Source organism: Sinocyclocheilus grahami, unplaced genomic scaffold (genome assembly GCF_001515645.1).
Source record: "Sinocyclocheilus grahami isolate Dianchi unplaced genomic scaffold, SAMN03320097.WGS_v1.1 scaffold805.1, whole genome shotgun sequence".
NCBI classification, from domain to species: domain Eukaryota; kingdom Metazoa; phylum Chordata; class Actinopteri; order Cypriniformes; family Cyprinidae; genus Sinocyclocheilus; species Sinocyclocheilus grahami.
The window spans coordinates 143837-167393 of record NW_015505984.1 but is presented as its reverse complement, the minus strand read 5'-3'; the positions used below and the strand labels follow the sequence as shown (position 1 = coordinate 167393).

At 39.4% G+C, this 23557-nt stretch overlaps 1 protein-coding gene across 1 annotated transcript in view; it reads left to right on the top strand.

Annotated features, from left to right (window-relative positions):
- The first annotated feature begins 994 nt into the window (after positions 1-994).
- LOC107562087 (receptor-type tyrosine-protein phosphatase S-like) overlaps positions 995-23557 on the top strand; it is a 74852-nt gene continuing 52289 nt past the window's right edge. Inside the window, exons 1-8 of the mRNA XM_016246652.1 lie at positions 995-2046; positions 10596-10868; positions 11267-11848; positions 12555-12691; positions 12785-12929; positions 16741-17055; positions 21301-21494; positions 22821-22847. Of these exons, the coding sequence (XP_016102138.1) occupies positions 1995-2046; positions 10596-10868; positions 11267-11848; positions 12555-12691; positions 12785-12929; positions 16741-17055; positions 21301-21494; positions 22821-22847 (1725 nt within the window). The 5' untranslated portion in view covers positions 995-1994. The remainder of the gene's footprint in view (positions 2047-10595; positions 10869-11266; positions 11849-12554; positions 12692-12784; positions 12930-16740; positions 17056-21300; positions 21495-22820; positions 22848-23557) is intronic.

Sequence of the window (23557 nt, the reverse complement as noted above, 5' to 3'; positions counted from 1 at the left end):
TTGGTTTCTATGATTTAGCCTAAAAAAATTAGCCACTGTTAGTAACTACAGCATTTTGGTGGCAAAAACAAACAGGAGGGGCTGACTTTCTCATGCTATTCATTGAACCCATCCCCTTTTTCAAACCCTGTAAACTTAACCCCTAGCCCCTAACCCTAGTCATTACCATGAGTAAGACCTTTAGTACATAGGTGAATTCATGGTGAAGTTGCACCGTACGTTTCTTTGAATAAGGATTTGTATGCTAAGTGGAGCTTAATATACATTTTTCAGCATATATGACAATGACCTTGGTTACAACCCAACCCTGGGGCCTAATATGGAGGAATATCTAGTGTTTATCATGTACGGCCAATAGCCATTCTCAGTTCTGCAAGTTATTTTTATAATGGAACGTCTGAGACTGTTTTAAGGCATTGCATTAGCACAGACGACTCTTGACGCTAACATTAAGAGGAGTTGAATCTCCAGGTTGAAGACCCTAATAAATCGAGACAGATGCATTTTGCGCATGTATTATTTATTTAATGCATATTAAAAAAGACAGTGTATGGGATGGGTTTTGCCCGCTGTGTACCAAATAACTTTGTTCTGGATCAATTATTCACCGGCCATTATAAAATGGGTCAGAGAGTTGTTTTTTCATTATTATAGCTATTATTGTTCTCCCACTAGAAAAGATGCAGACGCTCCATCTCAAAATGACGGCTATACAGTTTCAATGAAAATTCTGTCATTTACTCATGTCGACCCAAACCTGTCTGAATTGCATTCTTCAGTAGAATACAAATGATGATATTTCAGCATTAGACTTTATTTTCATTGAATGGAGAAAAAATTTCTTCTTTTGCATTCTACAGAAGAACAAATAAAGGTTTCGATTAACATGAGGGTGAGTAAATGATGACAGAATGATAATTTTCAGGTGAACAATCCATTTATTTATTAATTAATTTACAAATTATAAAATGCATAGTTGCGTCTATAAAAAAACAATATTTAATTGTGATTACCATAAATGATAAATGATTGACTATTGGTGTGTTCTATCAGTTATCACCCGTTTATTAAAGAAATATGCCACAAGAGGCCTTACTTTTGCAGTGACATTACCACGGTAAGGGTATTTTGTGCACATTATACCTTATAGCGTCTCTTAACCATGGTAAAATCAGAGTAAAACTATGACTTTATGTGGATTATTGCTATTTTACTCTGTTTTGAAATATTTAAGTCATTCAATTTTATAAGACCTTAAACAGTGTTAGATGTTCAGTAACATTTGATCTGATGTCTCGTGACATTTCAGTAATTGGCCGACTGGAGATTTCTGAAATTCATTCAAATTACAGCAGCGATAATTAACTCAACATAGGTATGCAAATTTCTCACTGATTATGCACATACTGCATTAAGACCGTATCCCGTCTCCTTTTGTTTTGTTTTCAAAGCTTAATAACGGAGTACAATCAAATGTTTTCTGTTCTAGAGTTAACGACACTTGAAATTAGCAGCTACGATGGAGGAAACAACCCGCCCATTTATACGAGCAAAACTGCATTTACGTGTCGCATAATAGCGCAACACTTTTAGAATCGGTTGCCTTGATTGTAGCTGCTAACTTTAATGCTAATTATGTGGTTTTTATTTGTACGGTCGGTTTGATTTGGTTTGCACTTTGGGTTGTTTCATTGATTTCTGTTTTTGTGTCTTTGTTTTGTTTCTGTAATTAAAGCCGCAACGGCAGTTCTTCAGGTGGCTTAAGACCTTGTAATTTTGCATTGTTATAACATGCTTGAACAGACTCCAGTGGGCGAACGCAACCACTGGAGTGAATCAAACTGTTTGGGGTCAAAGCAGGTTAACGCGGCAGACATGTCGCGTGTCACGCAAGAAATAATCAGGCCACATCAGTCAGAGAAATGTAGCAGCTAAAAGCCTTGAGGTGGCCTTTTTTACTCTCTCTGTGTTTCCCCTATTTTTCTCTTCTCCTCATGTCATTGTGTTCTGCATCAACCCCTTTACATCCCTCAGAGCTTCGAGAAGGTTGGTGTGTTTTTTCTTTTTTCACTTTTTTTAACCCACATTAAAAACGCAAAATCAACATGTATTAAAACCTTGACCTTGACTGATCTATTGGAAGGATCATTGGCAATTTCGGAGTTTAAAATGAAGCTGCTAAATAACTTTTAAATTCTGAGAAATTTGATTTAATTGCATAAACTAGTAGTAACTAACCCGATAATTTGGGTTCGTTTTCCTTTTTTACGTTTAAGTTTGCATTGTGGGGCCTTTTCTCGTTCGCATCTTTCAGTATTGCTTCTGCCCAAAGAAAATGCTTATGCTGTCATGGAAATCTCGCATTTGAAAGTAAACCACGGCCTGATGCATGATGGGAGAATGTAACTGCGCTTGCATGCCTCGAGATGCAAATCCTTTGGCTGTCGTGTTTTGTTGCATTCCTGTGTTTTCGTGAGGTTTATTATTTTCTTTGTTTTTGTCCAAAACGACAGTTTAAGCCTTTGTTGGCGACTCATTTAGTCCGTTCCTTGTGTTGTGGTGTTCTTGTGATGTGCACCCTTAGTTTTGTCCATTTTCGACTCCCTCTCTGTTCTAGTTTCTGGTTTGTTAGATGTGGTTTGTGTTTCTGTGCACTGTCGTCTCTTGTAGGCTGTTTCTACAGACAGTTTTCCCACCATCTTCTCAATTACAAAGCCGTTCTTGCACACAAAAGCTTGCAAATTCACTTCTGCTAATTAGTTTTTTGTGACACATGGATCATTGGCAGATATAATGATCTCCGCACTTCATGTGGCCCCCCCAGAAAACAGACTTTATTTCACAGCCACAACAAGCTAGTGATATTTCCTCGTGATGACTGACTGCCTCTTGCCCTTTCGCCGTCCGCAGGCTCAATCAAATCAGGATTTATCATCCGCTCGAGTCCTTGTTGCCAGCGTATATCTGAAGCGCTTCTTACATCACCACAACGTGCCGTATTAAAACCCCCAAATTAGACCAGAACAAAAAACTGGTGCTTTGTTTGTGAGTCTCTCGATGCTAATCCAATGCAGCTGAGTGCAGTAATTGCACGCCTCTTTCATATGCATATCGAAGACCCATCTGCCTTTGGCTTGTAGGTAATTTAGCTTTACGTGTTGGTTGCATGCAGATCCGTTGCAACCACTAATATTTACCATTTTTGTGACCGTCCACAGTTTTTGGGAGATTTTCAGAAACGTATATCTAAGTATAAAATACCTAAGCATACTTAAAACAAGATAAATTTACTTGAGAACCAAAACTGTGTACATTCAAACTTCTGTATTAGATAAAAATTTAGATAATGTCTTAAATTTAAAATTTCTTTTAATTTTTTTTTTCTTATCCAATTGGCATTTTTTTAAATCAAAATCTTACAAATCTTACAAAATCTTTCAATTTAATTTAAATTTAAATTACATTTTAAATGAAGTTTAAATATCTTTAAGTTTTTTTTTCTTGCGCCCTTGCTTTTCTTAACGCAAAAAATGCATTTGATTAGTTTTTCTAAACCCCATTAACACAAAAACAAAATCTTATGAGTTTATGTTTTAAAGTTTAATTTAACTCATTTTTAAATTGAAATGTTTAAGTTTAAATATCAATTACTTTTTTTTTCTCGTCTAAATAGCGTAGGTTTTTCTTTACCCCTTTGGAATTTTTTAAAGCATAAAACATACAAAATTTGATTAGATTTATGCTTAAAACTGGAAAAGGTTTTATAAAAAATAAATAAAAATAAAATAATAAGTAAATAAATAAACAAATTCACATATAAAACAAGTATAATTAGAGTACAAAATTTTGTTTCTCAAGTAACTTATTTTGCATACATTTACTCGAAAACAAGACAAATGTATTGATAAACAGTTTTTAATCGTTTTTAAAACTTTTTAGATTGTACCTACAATTATGGTCACATGTGTTGCCGATAGGATTAAATATCTTGTCACCGAATGTGGTAAACATCCCTGTGAAATATTTGACCATTCATTAGTGGTTGCAATTCATTAATTATTTTTTCTTTTTCTTTTTTTTTTTGTAGCTGTACAATGATGAATCAGGCGGAAAGCTTGCATTTAGTCAGACAAGTTTGTCCAATCGTGCGGATGGCTAACTCTCGGCTGATATCTCATCGCTCTCCCCAGTGTAGTGATGTTTCAGATGGCCGTTTGTCTGTCTGTCAGGGATAATGACATAGAACAAGAGCCTCTGCTTCACTTGGCTAATGCTAATGTGTTGCCGGCTATCTCGTGATGTCTGAGACTAAATGGCTCTCTGAATTATTCAATTTTTACAGACACTGTGTTGTTTGGAGGGGGCGACGCCACATGAATTGAGAGTATAAATAATGAAGTGCGCTTTGCCGCTACTGTCTCTCAGGGTCTGGCATTTATTGACAGAGCTTTATTTTTCATATCCGGCTGTTCCCACTGTGATATCTGTGCCCCCTGTACCCTGATAGCTTGTTACTGCTGGCTAGCATGTAGATAGTGTAACAGAATGAACGTATTAGCTTTCCCTAGCTGCATGTTAAACGGACTGAACAGTTAGCAAAAACAAAAACAATTTTAAACATTAAAGAAATGTAGCAGTGCTAGTGGCTAACATGCTGTAGCTTGAAAATGAGACTAGCAAAACATTTTCAGTTTTTGTGAGCTAATGTTGTGCTGCAAAAAACAACAACAACAACATTTCAATTCCATTTGCAGTTTTAATGGCTAGCCACTCTTTTCAAATTTCTCTCTATATTTTTGACTAGATCTTCTTGTTAGCTGTCTACCTCAGGCGTGGAAGGCAATTGCCTCCGTATGGCAAAATCCCCCTCTGAGCCTAGACTTATCTAGTTCTCTTCTATTTCACGCCGAATTAATAACAGAAATTACGATTCTTCTTGTTCCAATGAAGTCTCTAATCTTTCATTGTTGCCGCCTGACAATGAAGCTCTCATCTGTTCCTCCATTCAACTCCACATAATGCCAAAATGTTAAGGATTCAAGATCCCAGGATGTTTCCAGGGCATTATTAATAGTAATTAGTCCCCGAGACGAGGAAAGTGAGACCTCACAGATCCACTCCGAGATGCTGGAAGACTGAGCTGTACCGAATGCCATGCTAAATGCTATGAGGATGTTCGGTGCATGCGCATGTAGATGCATGTGAACCCCACTGCCACCACTTTGGGTTGTGTTGCATGTCCTTGCATGCTGTTTTGGAGTACAAATAGAAATGCAAGCTAGATCACACCCTCTACTTGTCAGAACGAAGGCTAACTTTGATCCAAATAAGTGTCGTAAAGGGGCAGTTTTTTTTGCCAAATCTAAAATGCAGTTCAGCCTCAGATTTTCACTAAGCGCTACTTATGCATTGACCAGACAATCAGGAGGTAGTGTTTTACAAATGCTCCATTTTTCATTATTAGAACTAGTCCGAACCCCAACTGAGGCTGCTTTGCATTGCAGCGGCAGAGGTGTGTGTGTGTGTGTGTGTGTGTGTGTGTGTGTGTGTGTGTGTGTGTGTGTTATAATACGGGGAACCCCTGCCGTCTACATGCAAATGGCCTTGCTACCTTCCAGCAAAATGGATTATTGCAGGTTTTGGACATCAAACAGGGTGTAATCTCAGCTTCAAGGTGACATTAAAGGCTGCGCATTATTTTGGCTTCCCTTCCTACCTTAATTTTGGGGCTGGACAGACTGTCTCACCAAAATGGCCATGAATGTCCACCTTCGAGCGAGGCACTCTTTGGCCTTTTTATTTTGTCTTTCTCTGTCCGTTATAAGACCTCTTGAGTTGTCTTTCTCTCCACATTGGGCTTGAAATGGGATTTCGTCTCTGGACCTCAAAGAGATTGCTCTCGGCCTGCTGGGCTCCTGGTCGTATTGAATGAGGAGCATGTCCGTCCAATTGGACTGTTCTATATTCCTCTGAATATCACAGCGGAGAGCACCATCGCACATCATACGTCAGGATTTGAGCTATAGGGCTGTGTGTCAGGACTTAGATAAAGCCCAGAATGACTTCATGCAATGGCATTTCAAAGGCCGATGCATCGATAGCGGCAGCTGTAAATGTCGACATGCATCTGAAAACATTAGACCCGCTTACGATTCCCCCTTTTGCCACAGTTTATTTGAGAATGATGCTTTGTTGCCTGTGACTTTGAAGTTGCCAGGCTCCTCACAGTCTTTTCAAATGGTTGTCCCGTTTCGAAAATGACCCGATTGTGTCTGACTTTTGATTATAATTGGGAACGTTGAAGTGCAGATTGAGCGTGCAACAATAGGATGAATGATTCACAAGGTTGCAGCCCTCATTCGCTCAACTACCTTAGCAATTGGTCAAACCGAATTTGACAATAGGAAAACGAACTTCAGCTTTTAGCCTCTTGCAGACTTGATTAAAGAACGGCCAAATGTTGCTTCATGCAATGGCATTTCAAAGGCCGATGCATCGATAGCGGCAGCTGTAAATGTCGACATGCATCTGAAAACATTAGACCCGCTTACGATTCCCCCTTTTGCCACAGTTTATTTGAGAACGATGCTTTGTTGCCTGTGACTTTGAAGTTGCCAGGCTCCTCACAGTCTTTTCAAATGGTTGTCCCGTTTCGAAAATGACCCGATTGTGTCTGACTTTTGATTATAATTGGGAACGTTGAAGTGCAGATTGAGCGTGCAACAATAGGATGAATGATTCACAAGGTTGCAGCCCTCATTCGCTCAACTACCTTAGCAATTGGTCAAACCGAATTTGACAATAGGAAAACGAACTTCAGCTTTTAGCCTCTTGCAGACTTGATTAAAGAACGGCCAAATGTTGCATCGCCCATTTTGACGCCCACACGCAAAATGTGCCAGCAGAACTCATATAGCATGTGTGTTTATTTAATATATTGGCTTATTTAACATATTTACCACATTTTACCATATTTATTTCCCTAAAATCAGTGCAGGAAGTGCAAAAGCATCAGCAAATTACGTCTGGGCCTTTCCATCATTAATCTACACTACAAGCATCATGCTCGTCTTGTCATTGTCACGTTGCACTGTGTTCTGTCACTGTTAAAACACACCTGCACTGCGATTATCTGTGTGTGCTGTGTCGAATTCACCAATTCCGACATTTCAGTTGTGTGGATTCCCTAAAATGTTGCACTTGGGGAGGGTTGCATGCCTCAATTATGTGTTAAATGTAGCTGTAGGCCTGGTTGATAGTTTGGTGCCGTTCTGTTGACGTCATTCCTTCAATCACAGTCATGCATGCACATTGTGATACGTGGGCTGCCCTTTCAACTTTGTTGAACATTTGTTCAATATGCATTTATATGGGGGTGGGGGTCGTTTCAGTATGTCATTGTTTATTTTAATGTTGTTTTTGTTTTCTAAACAAATAAAGAAGTATTTAAAGGAGTGATCCAGGTTCAGTGCAAATGAAGCTCGGTTGCATTTGTGGCGTAATGTTGATTACCACAGAGAATAATTTAGAGGCACACCATTTAAACCACTTTTTTTTTTATAATAATAATAAAACATATTATGTTCAAATTTTTATTTTTTTTTATTGTAATTATTTAAATTTTTTATGGAAATCATCATTATGCCTCCAAATGCTATGGATAGAGCTTGACTTCAATTGAACCTGGAAATTTCCTAGAAATAAATTGCTATTTTAACTTTAATTCATTAACTTAAATTAGTTTTTAAAAATCTGTATCAAAATAGATACATTTATTATAAAATGTATTAACACACTGTTAAATATTATTATAAATATTATACATTTATAAACTAATGATATAAAGGTAACTTGATCTTATTTTACACAGTGATTATGAAATGGATTGAGTTATAATGTGATTTTCACTCACTGGACACCAACCGAGATCATCCATCACACTGGCTCTCTGATACTGAATATATTCATGTTTAATTATCGCTGTAAACTATAGATACAGAATTTAGAATGTAACGCTAGAGCCTGTTGCCTTGACTATAACAGTATTTCTAAATTTAAAAGTACTTAGTTTCAAAAAGTTTTTAAAATTCTAAATTTTGCCGCCAACATTCAAACTAGATTTAAACCCACTGAACTTTCGATGGCATTTAATTACAAATTCAAGACTTTATGCTCTTTGGCTGCTGTTGTCCAAGGCGATGGTGAGAGGTTATTCAAGCCCCATTGTGAGAGAAGTCAAACCAACATGCTTTTACTCCAGTTGGCCCAGTGTTACAGTCTCCTCTTTGCCCCAATCCCCACCTCTCACTCCCAGTGTTATTTCCCTTCTGTCTCTGTCCCACATGTAACGTTCACCACTTTGTCCTTCCAGTCTGTCTGGCCCCGTCTGCTGTCTTGCAGCCTAGGTCTTGTTCTGCCTTGTGCCCTGTCTCTACCAGTTGTTCCTGACCTCGTTTTGTCTATGTGGGGTTGTTAATTTTCTTTTTTTGTATTGGTTTGGTTGTTTGTTTGTTTTCTGAGCTAGCCCTAGCACCCATTGCTGTCCCTCTGTCTTTCCTTTCTCCTCTTGCCAAATGTAAATGAGGCATGACCCCCTCACCACCCACCATCTTATGACACACCTAGCACTACACTAGTTCCTGTTTCATTGTCATTTTACAGCCACCGACATCAATAAGGCAGTTGCCTTGACAATTCTTGGGGAAACCAATCTATGAAGTTTGGCACAATTCAAAATTTTACATGTAATATGTAGCACTTCTTTAACCTGAATGCTATTGCTTTATTGCTGGTAACATCTGTATTCTAATTGTAAGTCTATTCCAAAACCTTGCAAGAAAACGAACTAGATGTATAAACATACACCTAATACCCAGTGTTTTATAAGCAACTTTATGGAGATATCTAGTTTTGGCTACGTGATAAGATAGAATTGCATGTATCCTTCTGGTAAAAGGTAAATCAAAAAATCCGGAAGCGGAAGGTTTATGGAATAATTTCATTCAAGATGTTTCAGTCTAATTAAAAATGTACTGCTTTGCCCAATATTTGCATCAGACTTGGAAACGGTTGTGAGTTGGGTCTTTGGAGTATTTGTGTACTTGGAAAATTCCCTTAGAAGGTAACGGCCTAGGCAGCTTGCTAGGTTTTGGAACAGAGTCTGTATTTTAGAGACATTTAAGTTTCCATTGTTTCTTGACTTTTCAACGAGTCATGTCAAAATAGCAAGGTTACCAAGAATGAACATGCCAGACAGGCTATGAAAGAAGCCTGTTGCACAACCTGGCCAACTCCATCTCTGCCATAACTCATATCCAACCCTTTCCCCCAACAGATCCTTCATCTTTTCTCTCGTGTGTAGGTTTGGCATCTCAGTAGTTGAGGTGCATCGCTGTCATCATCATAGACTAGCATATGTATCAGTCATGTGACCTTATTTGGTCAATTTGTAATCATTTTCTTTCGGTTTCTTGTTTTTTTAATTTTTTAAATGTGTGTGATAGTTAGTTGAGTTGAACTGACAGCTACTTTATTGACTGAATCCAGAATTTCCGCTGTAAATTTTGTTACGTCTAGCCAGGACCGCAATGTGACAATACGATCCTGTCACATTACGTCATATTGGCTCGAGACGATAAAAAGCCTTTCTCTGCATTGAAGTGGGTTTCCCCCCCTCGTTCCGTCTCCCAACCCTTCCCTTTCTTCCTCTTTCTTGCTCTTTTGCGCGTTCTATTCTCTTATATTTATATTTTATATTTTTTTTCCTCTCCAGTTGTCTTTTGTCCGGGCATGCTAGCGACCCTTCAGTTATATTCCTCTATGCATTTTATCTCAAATTCTTCTCTCTGGTTATATTGTTCCCGTTTACTCTTTGGTTGACCTCTACCTATTTCTGCATGATGTCTGTGAAAATGACAGCTGCATCTATCAATGGAAGCGTGTCAGATCTTAAAAAGGCTTTGTCTAGTTGATCTACTCTCAACCACAAAAATCTGATTAAGGTTTCTCATCTTTATTCCCTCTTGAAGGGATTCACTTCTACTAGTGCATGTACGTACCAACATGTACGTACAGTTGTGTTTATGTAAGATTTCTTTAGCATGGGCAGATTTTTAAAAAATTTAAAAAAGTTTTGTTCTTCACACTATTCTATACTCTTGGAGTATTTTCTATTTACACTATAAAGCTTTTCTGCTTTTTAACAGTAATGCATGCTTTTCATTTAGTTTACTGTAGTTACAAGCCACATAGAGATCTAATTTTAAAGATGAGAAACTCATAATAGATTTTTGTGCAATTAATTGTGCTGTGATGGGTCAAATATTGATCAATGGAACCTTGTTGCTATGAACTTGTTGCTTTAATGTCAATCTATATTGTTGGTGAAGCAGTTCTGTTAATTTAGTTACTTTATCATTATTTTAATTTGTATAAACCAAAATGTTTGTGAAGTTTTAGTCTCATTTGTTTTTTATAATTTGTTGTCCTCTCTTTAGACAACATCATGTACGTTCTAAAGAAAGGCTCATTTTCATCTACGTGTCATTACCTTTCTCTTTCTCTTTTTCTTGTCACCATTCCTCCGCCCTTTGCAGTTCGTCGCGTGCCCCCACGTTTCTCCATCACGCCCCCCACCATGCAAGAGATCATGCCAGGTGGTAGCATTAACATTACTTGCGTCGCCGTTGGCTCGCCCATGCCCTACGTCAAGTGGATGCTTAACTCTGAGGACCTGACACCCGAGGACGAGATGCCAGTGGGCAGGAACGTTCTGGAGTTAAACGACGTCCATGAGTCGGCCAACTACACCTGCATGGCCATGAGTAGCCTGGGCATCATCGAGGCTAATTCCCAGATCATTGTTAAATGTAAGAATCCACTGACTCCTCCAAGATCACTCAAAGGTTATCTGGTCAAAAGAAATTAAAAACTAAACCAAAGCAAGTATTTCAAATGGTGTCAAGTAGGGCTGCACGATAAATCGAAATCCAAACAGCTGTCATTATCGCGAATGATTTTTCGATTTCATAATCGTGCAATTAAATTGTCTGTGATTTTTTTTGCGTAACTTGTCAGTGATCTACGGCTCTGTGTAGTAAATGCTGCTCCATCTGAAAGCACGTGATGATGATTTACTGCTGATTACAGAATCGGCATTACTAACAAAATGCGCATGACAATCGCATTTGATTAATCGTGCAGCCCTAGTGTCAAGTCCCAGTATTGGATGTTTACGTCTACGGTATTTTCTTATCCCGCCCTGCAGCCTTGCCAAAACCTCCAGGTACTCCTGTTGTAACCGAAACTACCGCCACCAGTATCACCATCACCTGGGACAGTGGCAACCCTGAGCCCGTCTCCCATTACATCATCCAGTATCGTGCCAAATCTCCCGAGAGCAAGTTCGAGACCGTGGAATCCATCACCACCACTCGCTACAGCATTGGAGGACTTTCTCCGAACACCGATTATGAAATCCGGGTGTCAGCCTACAACACCATTGGCCAAGGCCCGCCCAGTGAACCGGTTGAGGCTAGGACTGGGGAGCAAGCTCCCGCCAGCCCACCACGCAACATCCAGGCCCGTATCATCTCCCAGAACACCATGATGGTACGCTGGGATGAACCCGAGGAGCCCAATGGACAGATCAAGGGGTATCGGGTCTACTACACCATGGACCCATCTCAGCCCATGAGCATGTGGCACATCCACAATGTACAGGACAGCGTGATCACCACTATTCAGAGTCTGGTGGCCACTGAGACCTACACCATCAGAGTGTTAGCCTTCACGTCCGTAGGAGATGGACCCTTCTCAGATCCCATTCACGTCAAAGTGCTTCAAGGAGGTTAGTTTGTCAATTTTTAGTGGTTATTTTCAGTGTTGGGTGAGCAAAAGATGTAGCACGGAGAGTTTCGCCATTGAAGAATATCTGTTGCTAATATTGGGCGATCTGATTGAATTTATTAAATTTGAATTGAATTTAGAGATTGATAAAGTCTGTTTTCAGTGTTCAGTGGGCTAACAATGTAGCAAGGTGAGCTAAATGATTGAAAAATGTCTGTTGTCATGTTTGTTGGGCTAACAATGTACAGTAGAAAGGTGAGTTTTGCAATTGAAAAATGTCTGTTGCTAAAACTGGGTGAACTAATAGTGTAGCAAATTGAATTTAGCAATTGAAAATGGCTTTTGTGATTAATAGGCTAAAGTAGCAAATTGATTTAAGGTCTCTGTTATCATTCTTAAGTCCCAAATATGTAGCAAAAGATAGTTTAGCATTTGGAAATGTAGTCAAAAACAACAGGTTAGCGATTGGGTATGTTTGTTTTCAAAGTTTGCAGGATTAGTTAAGCAATCGTAAATGTCATTATAAATGTATTTTGTTTTCAGTGTCACTAAAATGTAAGTACGCTACTTTATCTGGGTTATTGTTCTAACTCAGTTGCCACTGGGTAAATGTTTGCTCTACCACATTCACTAGATATACAGTTGTAAATTTCTTTGTTTATTTAGTTTCATGTCTATTAAACTATCAACACTGGCTCCATTTGTAGTCCCTGGACAGCCGACCAACTTCCAGGTTGGTGAGGTGTCAGACACGAGTGTTGAGCTAACATGGGAACCGGCCTTCGAGAAAGAGGGAATCATCAGTTACGAACTGCATTACAGAGAGGGCAGGCAGGAATCTCAGGTGCCTTCTCCACAACAAACCTTCTCAAATATGTTGTCAGGACCACTGTTGCACATGTCATTAGCAGTAACGTTATTATTTTCGGCCAAACAGGTAAAGAAAACATTCGGGCCAACCTCTTCCTATGTGGTGGAGGGTCTACGTGCAAATACAGAGTACTTCTTCTCTCTGGCTGCCGTCTCCAACAAAGGCATTGGAGCCTTCACCAACGAAATATCCCAAAGGACATCCCAAGCCAGTATGTAGTCCATTTCCTTTCCTAGGGACCCGAATGAAGGGTTGGGGCATTGGGGGGGTCTAATATTGTGTTTTGATTGAGAAATGCTAAGACACAATGGCAATTTTGAGCTTTTGATGGGGTTGGGAGACAACACCACACTGTTTGAAAGGGCCACTGTAACCTTCACCCTCGTTTTCCAATCCAGGGATATTGTTTATCGACTCCAGAAATGTCAAGAGTAAATGATAATGGTGTGCTTGTGTGTGCAGCAGATATGTGTTAAAGACTGGACGCTTGTCTGGTCCCTGGTTTTTGACAGGTGTTCTGCTTCAGGTTTTCTGGCAGTGGTTCTTTGCCTCAGTCCTTTGTGTTGTGTTTGTTTATGCATCTGAATGGCACAAAACAGCATCGCCTTTGAGCCAGAAGTGAGTTTTGCTATATGCAGGCTGCAAAGGTGATGTTGTTTTGATGAAAATATTTCCAAATGACTTGGCAAAGCTTTATGCTTTTGAGTAATTCCTTTCTTTGCACGTTGACAAATTGTTTTAGAAGAAAGATAAAAACGAGCAGAACAAATTTGTGTAAATTGTTTGTAAAAACATTCTTATGTAACACTTCAATGCGTCAGTTTATGTAAGAATGGTCATACACACAATTTTTGCAATTAGTTCTGCTTGTGTTTCATGAATGAGGCCCTCTTACTTTGATGTTTTATACATTATTTATATTTTTAAGAGTCTAAATGTTAAAGCCCAGACTTTTAAATGACCTGTGTTGTTTAGTTTAATGGATATCTTGCCCTTCAGCAGGATGGTGTCACACACACTTTTTATTCTTCTTTGTTTGGTTATTCTTTCATCTGGGTCTCTCTATGTCACAGTAATGTACTTCAGAGATTTCCTACATGTGAAACAAACAAATCAATATGGGTTGATTGATCTGCAGCAAGCGTGCCATTTGGCTCCCCTGCGCGCTCCCTTATTTCTTCTGTGTTCGTATTTCTTTTTCATGTGTCAACAGCAAATGCACTTTTTTTCCTCCCATGCGATTGACCCGCACAAAATATTATTGACTCTGCGGTCTGCCATGGCTTAACAAACATTACATTGTGGATTCCCGAGAGGTAAGTGACCGCCGTTCGGAGGAAAGCCCAGTCTGCCACCTCACTTTTCAGAAATCGGCCACATAACCAACCTGACAAGTGCATATTTGTAGGCGTACAGTGACCTTGAGGTGTAGAACTGTCACATACACCAGTAGAATTGGTTTAGATCCCTTCACAACTTTGCGCAAGCTGGAAAGAGTGCCATCGTCTTCACGGAGAGTTCCCAAGATGTTTAAACACTAATGGGCCAGATTATACAAGTGTTCAACACCAGGATTCCCTCTTCATAGATCTATATTGAACTACACCAAGTGGCAGACTGGACTTCCTCATGAAGGCGTGAAATGAAATTGTATTGTGTTTGTATCTTTTTTGGTACAGTGCTGTTCAGTTGACGCCCAGTCAGGTCACTGTTCGTGGGTCGGCCCACAGTTATGAACCAAAGCCCCTGCAGTGGTCTGGCAGAGAGTACTCACCTCACCCTCCATATCCCCCAACTCTTGTTGTTAACATTGGGGTATATGTCCAGACTCTTGAGGGTTAGTGGAGATAGACACTCCTGCCTTGACCAAGTAGGGGCCAGAGGGAAATGCTTAAGAGTCAATGGCTATTGAGTGATGCTCAGGTTTCAAACATGGCCATAGAGGGTCCACAAACTGGGGGCAAGGGTTACCGCAACGGTCTTTGTCTTGGGTTTAGTGCAAGACCATCTTGGAGGTCCACAAGTGGATTCCAAGTAGCCACAAGTAGAGTCCAATCAGTTCCATCAGTTGTTACACTCGAAGTTGCCAGCGTCCAGCTCACAAACTAATTTCAACCTTTTTAGCCAAACAAATCTGTAATTGCAGTTGTTTTTCACCTCTCATTTTGCTTATTTGAAGCAGCGCTACAATATGGACCTGGATTAAGTCATTATGACAGTTGACATCTTTCGATATTGGTTTTGAGGCACAATTCTTAATTCTGAAGAGTGATTTCATTTGGAGGTCCACAAGTAGCCACATATAGAAGGAGTCCAATCGATTGTTTCACTCATAGAAGTTGCCAGCTTCCAGAGAGATTTCATTTTGAACATTGAAATTCAAGGCTCTTATTGCATGAGTCTAAACCTTCAGGTAGTTCTGCAACTCTCAGATACCAAACTTTCTCGCCGCACTCAAACCAGGTCGATTCACGAGAACTGAATGCAAATATTCCTCAAAAGAGGAAGTACATCTTCAGAATATATCTTCAAATGGAAGATGAAAATCCAGAAAAACTTTGATCCAATGAAGCCCATTTGGTGAATAAATAGGGCTCTGAATAATGTCACCCACTGAACTCTGGGACGGGTGACATCTATGATGAAAGCTGGCTGGTGACGGGACAAATCTGTTTACCATTTCTCAAACAAAAGCACAGCTGGGCTGCTGATGGGTTGAATTGGGGTGGATTATATAACTTGGGTATGAATGGTTGAATGTTAGTGAGGTGCTAGCATCCTGATCTCAATCTTGTGGACCCTCAGGCTAGTGCAAACGGTGAATAGTGCAGACTGATGAAAGCACAGGGAAAGCTCTCTCCCTCCAACCAAAAAAAAACATCCCAACCTCAATGTTATTGGACTAAACTAAATTAAGGTAAATAGTTTGAACTGAGCTGTATTCGGTGAGCTCAGCAGTAGAAGGAGAGGGCCGAACCCAACCAACTCTGGGGAAATATAGTCTCCCTCGAATCGGGTGCTCGTGGTAAGAAAGTCTCTAAAAGTTAGTGTTTGAAGATGTCAGGTACGTATAATGTACAGGAAAATGTGTTTGTGTTTTTGGTTTTTGCTGTTTTTAATGGTCTTACTTTCTGTTTAAAGCTTGGTGGCTTTCCATGATTCTTCTGAGTTGACATTTTGGTTCTAACATTTTCTTTCCAGCCATTGTTTTGCAGAGAGTTTTTCCTCATTTTCCTGTAATCCGTTTTGAATGACTTTGTTTTGCTGGTGCTCATCCATTTGAATTTCAGTCACAAATATGTTTTATCCCCGTCTGTCCGTTTCCCCCCTCATTCATTTGTGTTACTTATGGCTTCAGGGATCAGCACGACAGAGTAACATTTAATTCTCGATTTTACAATGGAGATAAATGTTACAGTGCTTTAAATGGTATAATACTTTCCTATGCGCAAGCATTTAGTAAGCAGAGACTCTGTGCATTTTAAACAAGACTTTGATATTGATTTTGACTTTGACTGGCACAGAAGTTGTCATTTCTGATATGTGCAAGGGGAAGAACCCGACAAAAACGCCTTGAAATACCGCAATGAATGGCCTTCATTCAAATGCAAATAAGATTCCCTCATGGTGGAAATATATCCTGAGAGCCCAGAGTATTTACTGTGAAAGATGGGTTAAATCGTTGGCTCACGTACAGCCGGTTATAGTTGGATAAACTGCTGTATCTTATGCCCAACATCTGTGGTGTTACTTCTAGATCTGTGACACGGACATCAAGCCAAAGTTAAACCTTCATTCATATTTATGTATGCATGCCAAACACCCCGACCCCTTCAAAACCAAGCTCTTCTGTTTGCATTTGCCCTTTGCATTTGTTTTCCTTGTTTTTTTTATGTTTCAGTATGTCTCTGCTTGTTTTTTCAGTTGTTTTTTCCCTTTTATCATTTTCTTTTTCTCTTTCCCATCTTTTCGTTTTTTGTTTTCCACCCCCTCCTCTGCCCCCCTTTCCCAAACTTGAGCAGAGCCCTCCGCCCCCCCTCAAGACATTAAGTGCTCCAGCTCCAGCTCCACCACCCTGCTGGTAAGTTGGCGCCCTCCGCCGGCTGAGAGCCAAAACGGGGCACTGGCCGGGTACATAGTGCACTACGCGGTGGTGGGGGCCGGGGCCGAGGTCAGCACAGAGCCCGTGGAGGAACCAGCAGTGCCACCCACGTCCAGTCAGATCCAGCTGCGGCAGCTGGAGAAATGGACCTTTTACCGAGTCACTGTGGCGGCCTCCACCAGCGTGGGTCCAGGTCCCGAGAGCGAGCCACTGCTCTGCCGCACGGACGAGGACGGTACTGAAACCCTCACTAACATTATTCACCGCAAAGCTTCTTTTCTAGCTAAATTATTAAAATTGACTTGAGAAGCAACACTGTATAACTTGCTTTCATAGATTGAATCTCGAATCTTGAAACGAAATGGCAAGTAATGCATTGAATTAAACATGACATTTTTAAATAGTATTTGTTCGTAAAACATACTCCAATAATCTTAAATGTTTATTCTACACGCATACAAATGGTGTCATTGTATAGAAAACCCCTTGAAATTCAAAATCAGATTGTAATTCTTCAGGAATAACATTATAGATGTTTCGAATATTACAATAAACACTAAGAATGATTTTTCCAGAATTCTGTATTTGAAAGTCTGCTATTCAGGTTCTATTTGCAGAAGCTATCTGCAACTTATATTGTCTGATTCCACTAGGTGCCAAAATGTACCAGAAAAATAATAATTTCCCAAAAGAGCTTCTAAACAGGAGTTATTGAATTATAACTGAAGGGAGTAAAAATTAGGCCCTTTCGCACCACTTTAGTTTCAGAACTAATTGTACGGTACTAAAGTACTGGGACGATTTTGCGCTAACTATTTCCCAGTACCATTTAAAGGGTTGCATTCGCACCGAGAGTGTGTACTAAGAAGTGACGTAAGCCGGTCGACAGCGACGTCATTTGTGCACAGCGTTCAACAACAGAAACAAAGAACTACGTTAACTACAGGAGGATGGAGGACACAGTGATCAGAGCTGTTTTTGTTGTGTCTCGCGGGTTTCACAATAATGGACATGGAAAGTCGACGTATACGTAAAGCGATTGAAAGAACGGAAAGGAGGACTAAGAAACTCCAACGACAACTGCCAGTGCTACATTTGCTACAAGTGCCTGCACTTATGCGTCCGTCCATCTATCGCTGTTCTCCATACTTGCAAAATAAGTTGACATGTTTACAGTATGTTTACAATATGTTTATACAGCGTTTTAAACCATGGCGGGTGAGGGCGTTTTCGTACGTGTTTGGCCAATCAATGTCTACTTACGTCATGATTAGTACCAGTTGTGCTGGTTAGACCCTGCTTCGGAGTAGGAGCTAATTTGGTTCTGGAAAAAGGCAGTCCGGTACTAAAATCGCTCCCAGTTCCGGCAGTGCGAACACGCCGAAAAGTGGGTAGTTCCACAATTAGTTCTGGTACTATGAAAAGGTTCCTGCGGTGCGAAAGGCCCTATTGTCATTTTTTTGTGTCTAGAAGTGTCTTTAGAGTTTCCTTTGCAAAAACAGGTATTATAAAATACATTACCCCCAGAATGCTATTTTACTATGTGCCATAGCAATTGATTATTGATTGAATTATTTTTCATTTTTATCTTTTTCTAGTAGCAATATACAAAATGGCATAAAATAATATCATTTTTTGTGTTTTATACAATGAGTTTTATTCTTTCGGGAGACACAAGACTCTATAAATGATCAAATCTTTGTGGTCTATTACAATCTAAAACAGAATCCACATCCTCCAGCTTTATATCATTCCTTATACGTGCATCATTTTTGTCCCCTGTGTTGAGCATCATCTCAGCATCCCGCCTGCCTCCTGGAGATGAGATGCCAGCTGCTGCTGCTCACTAATCTTCAACAGAAACTGAAACAAATAATTCACTGTTTATGCACATGGTTTTTGCATTATAATAATATCCATTTCACAAGATCAAAATGTATATTTACTGAAATGGTCATTTTATTCTTTTCTGCATACTGCATCCTGTACTGTGCTTTTTTGTCAAAAAAATTGTTTATCAGATTGATTGCTGTGCTTTCATATTTCAAAATAATAATAATCTTTTCTGTGATGCACATCTGCGACAAAACAATAGATTTCTCACCAACAAAAGCACACAGAAATGTGACAATGGTCTCGTTTGAAAGAAAAGATCCTAATCTAAAAGATAATAGAGTTTGTGGCGGACGGAAGCAGTCATACAAGTAGGAATGTGACGCTTGTCTTTGTTTCCTCAGAGGTATCATATTTCACGGCGCGATTCTTTTGAAGATCATTCTATCTATGATTTTCACACAATGAAATACTTTTTGTGTGAGAGCTTTCTTATGATATATGACTTGACTGTTTTGTGAAATATATAAAACATACATATTCAGAGAGATAATTCTTCGCCATCAAAAAGTGGAAATTCGTGTCTGGTACAAATGCATATTTAAGCTTAATTTTACTACTTTATGTATCATAAAACCAATAGTATGTTATTCTTTGTAAAGATTAGAATCTAAGCTTTCAAATTAAGCTTAGATTAAGGACCTACTTTCCTACAGCCACCATATTTGGTCTTATGATTTCCCCCATTCGTTTTCCAGTGACCTTTTATGGTCTCTGGTCGAGCTTAGTAAGAAAATAAATCCAAGATGGTTGAGGAGGCGAGAGAAATGTTGATTATACGTCTGTGTAGACAGCTCACTCTTTTTGGGAGATCTATTGACTAACATTACGTGATAGAGAAAACATTGACTTAGCATCATTTTCATCCTTCACTTCTCTTTGTAAAGCAGTCGGACAGCTTATGGGCACTGAAATAAATCCAGCTAGAGTAAGAAATTGTGTCGGACATTCCCCGATGACAGCAGTCTTTCTCAATGACTGACAGCGCTAGTTCAAGATACAAGCTAGTAATCAATACGGAGCACTGACGCTTTGGGCCGCCCTAGGATAGATGGTTTTGACGGGCTGGTCAACCGCTGTAGGTGGGTCAGGAGAGAGGGAACGCTACCCCAAGACCTCCGATGGGAAATCTCATTTGTCCAACCCACAACATGGAGTTATTTGAGTAGCAATATGTTACGACAGTCACATCCTTGGAGACTTGTACCATTATAGCATCTAATATGGAATAGTCGGGCCCCAATATACAGTACATCCCCTTATGGTGTCTTTTATTGACCATCCAGGAAATGGGTCTCCTCCTTACAGCAGTACTGAATGACCGGAGGTATTAAACATCAGGGCCTCGTATAAAAGGATTTTCATTAGCTCGCAGGTAAAAGACTGCAGACAGCAGATCCGCGAATTGATCAGTGCTCAGATAAGAATGATAGTGAAATGGAAGGGGATGAAATGGTTGCTCGGGTATATGGGGGTGTGAAATTACAGTTGATTAAATGTCCCTGAAGATGGGCGCTTAATCAGTAGCCTGGTTTCACATAATTGAATTTGCGTACTAGCTGAGATGCTAGGGCTTAGTTTCTTTTCAGCCATATCGTGCGGTCTTGAGGTGCTCCATAACTATTGGTACATTGTACTATTTTTAGAACAGATTGAGAGTCTATCCGTGTCGAATCAGATGTAATTAAAGAAGATTTTGTTTATATGTGAGTTCTGTAAAATATTTCATGTAGATCCTAACTTAATAGCTAATAAATGCCGGGGAAGCCATGTTTAGGGAATGATATATCAGGAACTATGATTGCTGCTATGTAGAAAGATGTGTTTTCTTTAAGTCCAAGTGGTTCAGAGTCTCATCAGGGTTGAAATATGTTCATAACTGACCTCTAAATTTGGTAAATAGTGAAATAAGTCTACACGATCAAGTGGTAGTTATAAAAGTAAGTGTGTGAAGAAAATGGATATGCATTCATGTTGAAGTTGAAGTCTCATATAAACAGTTTTATTGCGTTGCAAGATTGACTGAGGTTGTGTAACGCATTTAATGTATATTTGAGCATTTTCATGTGTTTTTTTAAAGCCCCAAAATCGTCTGGAAAGTCATATTTAGGTTATGATATCTCAGGAACTATGATTGCTAGCTATGTATAAATTGGTAGATTGGTAGAAAAATGTGTTCCCTTCAAGTCCAATTGGTTCAGAGACGTATAGGGATAAAAACATTTTTAAAACTGGCCTCTAAATTTGGTAAAAAGTAAAAATTTCTAGATGAGTGAAAGTTAATGCTCATTAAAGACTAAAGATACTAATTAATGTGTTTTGATTGTAAAACTTCACCTTTAATGACGACTTATGTCCTTTTCATCATTAAAATGCCAAGGCAGTTATCACTGCTACTATTGCTCAAACTAACAGTAATATTAACAGAAATTAGGTAAGTAACTCACGTAGCGCAAAGGAACACCATAGCATCATATTGGTGAATTTTGCACAGGCAAAAACCACCATAATTGTTTTAAAAATGTAGTTTTAATGATAATAAAATGGTAATTTCAATCCCTCATTGCATCATCTTCTCTCATCGCAGTGCCCGGGGCCCCCCCTCGGCGTGTAGAGGTCGAGGTGCTCAACTCTACCTCCATCAAGGTGATGTGGCGCTCCCTGTTGCCAGGGAAACAGCACGGGCAGATCCGCGGGTACCAGGTGCACTACGTCCGTGTCGAGAATGGCGAATCTCGCGGCCTGCCCCTCATCAAGGACATCATGCTAGCCGATGCACAGGTATGTTAGCGCGACGATGCCACTGTGATGATTACTAATGTTTCTTGGAGCAAAAAGGTTGTAGTTTATTATTTTACTTGCCAAGTTTCTTTTCAACCAACGTCATCTAGGGTGCGCAGACGATTGGTTAACATCTATTTTTAGGATACTGTTGCAGCAAATGTGGCCCAAAATCTTGCCAGTATTTAACACGCATATAGCCACTGCAACAAATGTATGAAAATCCTTTTATAACGAATTTAATCTGTGAAGTTCTTTTATAGCCTCTAGAATGCTTTTCACAAGCAGTCCAAAACATCTTATCAGCCATTAGAATTGCACGGTTTAGTCAAACCTCTAATAAGTTTAACCTCTAAGGCTCTAGTGTCATAGATAAAGTCAACAAAAGCTGATTATGTCTGCCGTATTGAGCGCCCCGAGATCTCCACAAAAACACGAGGCACTTGAGCACTGTGGTCACAATTCAGACTCGATTTAAAAGCACAAGCAGCAAAAAAAGAAAGAGAGAAGAAAAAGCCAGCGAGCGCCTCTGGCTGCAACCTAAATTTATAATGCAAGCTTCTGTCATGAAACAGCAGTGAAATTACAGATACGAGGCGCTTTATTCTCCTCACAGCTGCAAATATTACAGCTTTGAACAAACCGTGACTAAAACTTATGAATGTTTATGACAGGATCATTTACAGTTGTCACTTGCGTGGGAATCAGTTGATATTATGTCGATGTTTATTGTCTACAAACATTATATATTGCGATCTTTTATTCATCTCATATTGAATTCGTTTTATATATGTAAATATTCAATATTTAGTTTTGTTTTTCAATGAAATTTATTCAATAAGTAGTCAAGGCATATTCATTTGTTTTAAATGTTCATGTATGATTTTAAATAAAAATACATTTTTGGGTGTAAAAATATCACTACAGTATCTTGAGGTGAATTATCCCGATGCTGTTATGCATCAAGTTAAATTTGCATTGCATAAGACAAATCTTTAAGTATTTCTTCGCAGAATTGCCTTTATGATCTGATATCAAACTCCAAAACAGCCATTTTATACTCTTACTAAATGAAATGGTGAAAAAACTGCAGGAATGACATGCTCAGAAAGCAGCGGCCACTCAATCTCCTGCCTCGTCTTCAATCTTCACGATTTTTTTCACCCTAATCCACACTGACCTACTTTAAAACACTCTGCCGTTCTTCCATTTCCTTGGCAATTTTACCTTGTTTGGTCTTACGCTTTCCTCTCTTTCTTTCTGTCTGTCTTTCTCCTCTCTTTCAAAACGCCCTCCCTCTTTCTCCTCCCGGGTGGGGGATGTTAGTGGGAAATGGACGACACAGCTGAATATGTGAGTATGGCTGTCGGGAGAACCTGTGATGTTACATCAGACCTGCTTTGTATCTCGGCCATTGAATGTATTTATAGGCAGAAACTCAGATGGTGTTTTTTACTGGGGAAATGTCATAAACATTGAAAGAATTTTATAATGAACCGAGGTGTGTTTATTTCATGTAGATTCTAGCACATCATGTGTTTTAATAGCTAAAGACGTCTGAGAAGCCATGTTTAGTGTATGATATATCAGGAACTATGATTGCTAGCTTTGTACAAATTGGTAGATTGGTAGAAAAACATGTTCCCTTCAAGTCCTAGGGGTGCAGAGTATCATCAGGGTAGAAATATTATCTAAACTGGCCTCTAAAGTTGGCAAAAAAGTGAAAATTTCAAAACAAACAATGGGTGATAGGGTCTATCGCAGAGGCAAAAACCCAGGTCACGTAAATAACTCAGATGGTGTTTTTCCTTGGAAAAATGTCATAAACACAAAGAAAATGTATTGATGCATATAGGTTCACACATGTATGTTGAAATTAAAGTGTCATGCAATGAGTTTTTTATGTTGTAATATTTTTATAATGAGCTGATTTCTGTCAGAGATAGAAAACAACTAATGCAACCTCACGTCCCTTGTGTGTGTGTGTGTGTGTGTGTGTGTGTGTGTGTGTGTGTGTGTGTGTGTGTGTGTGTGTGTGTGTGTGTGTGTGTGTGAGTGTGTGA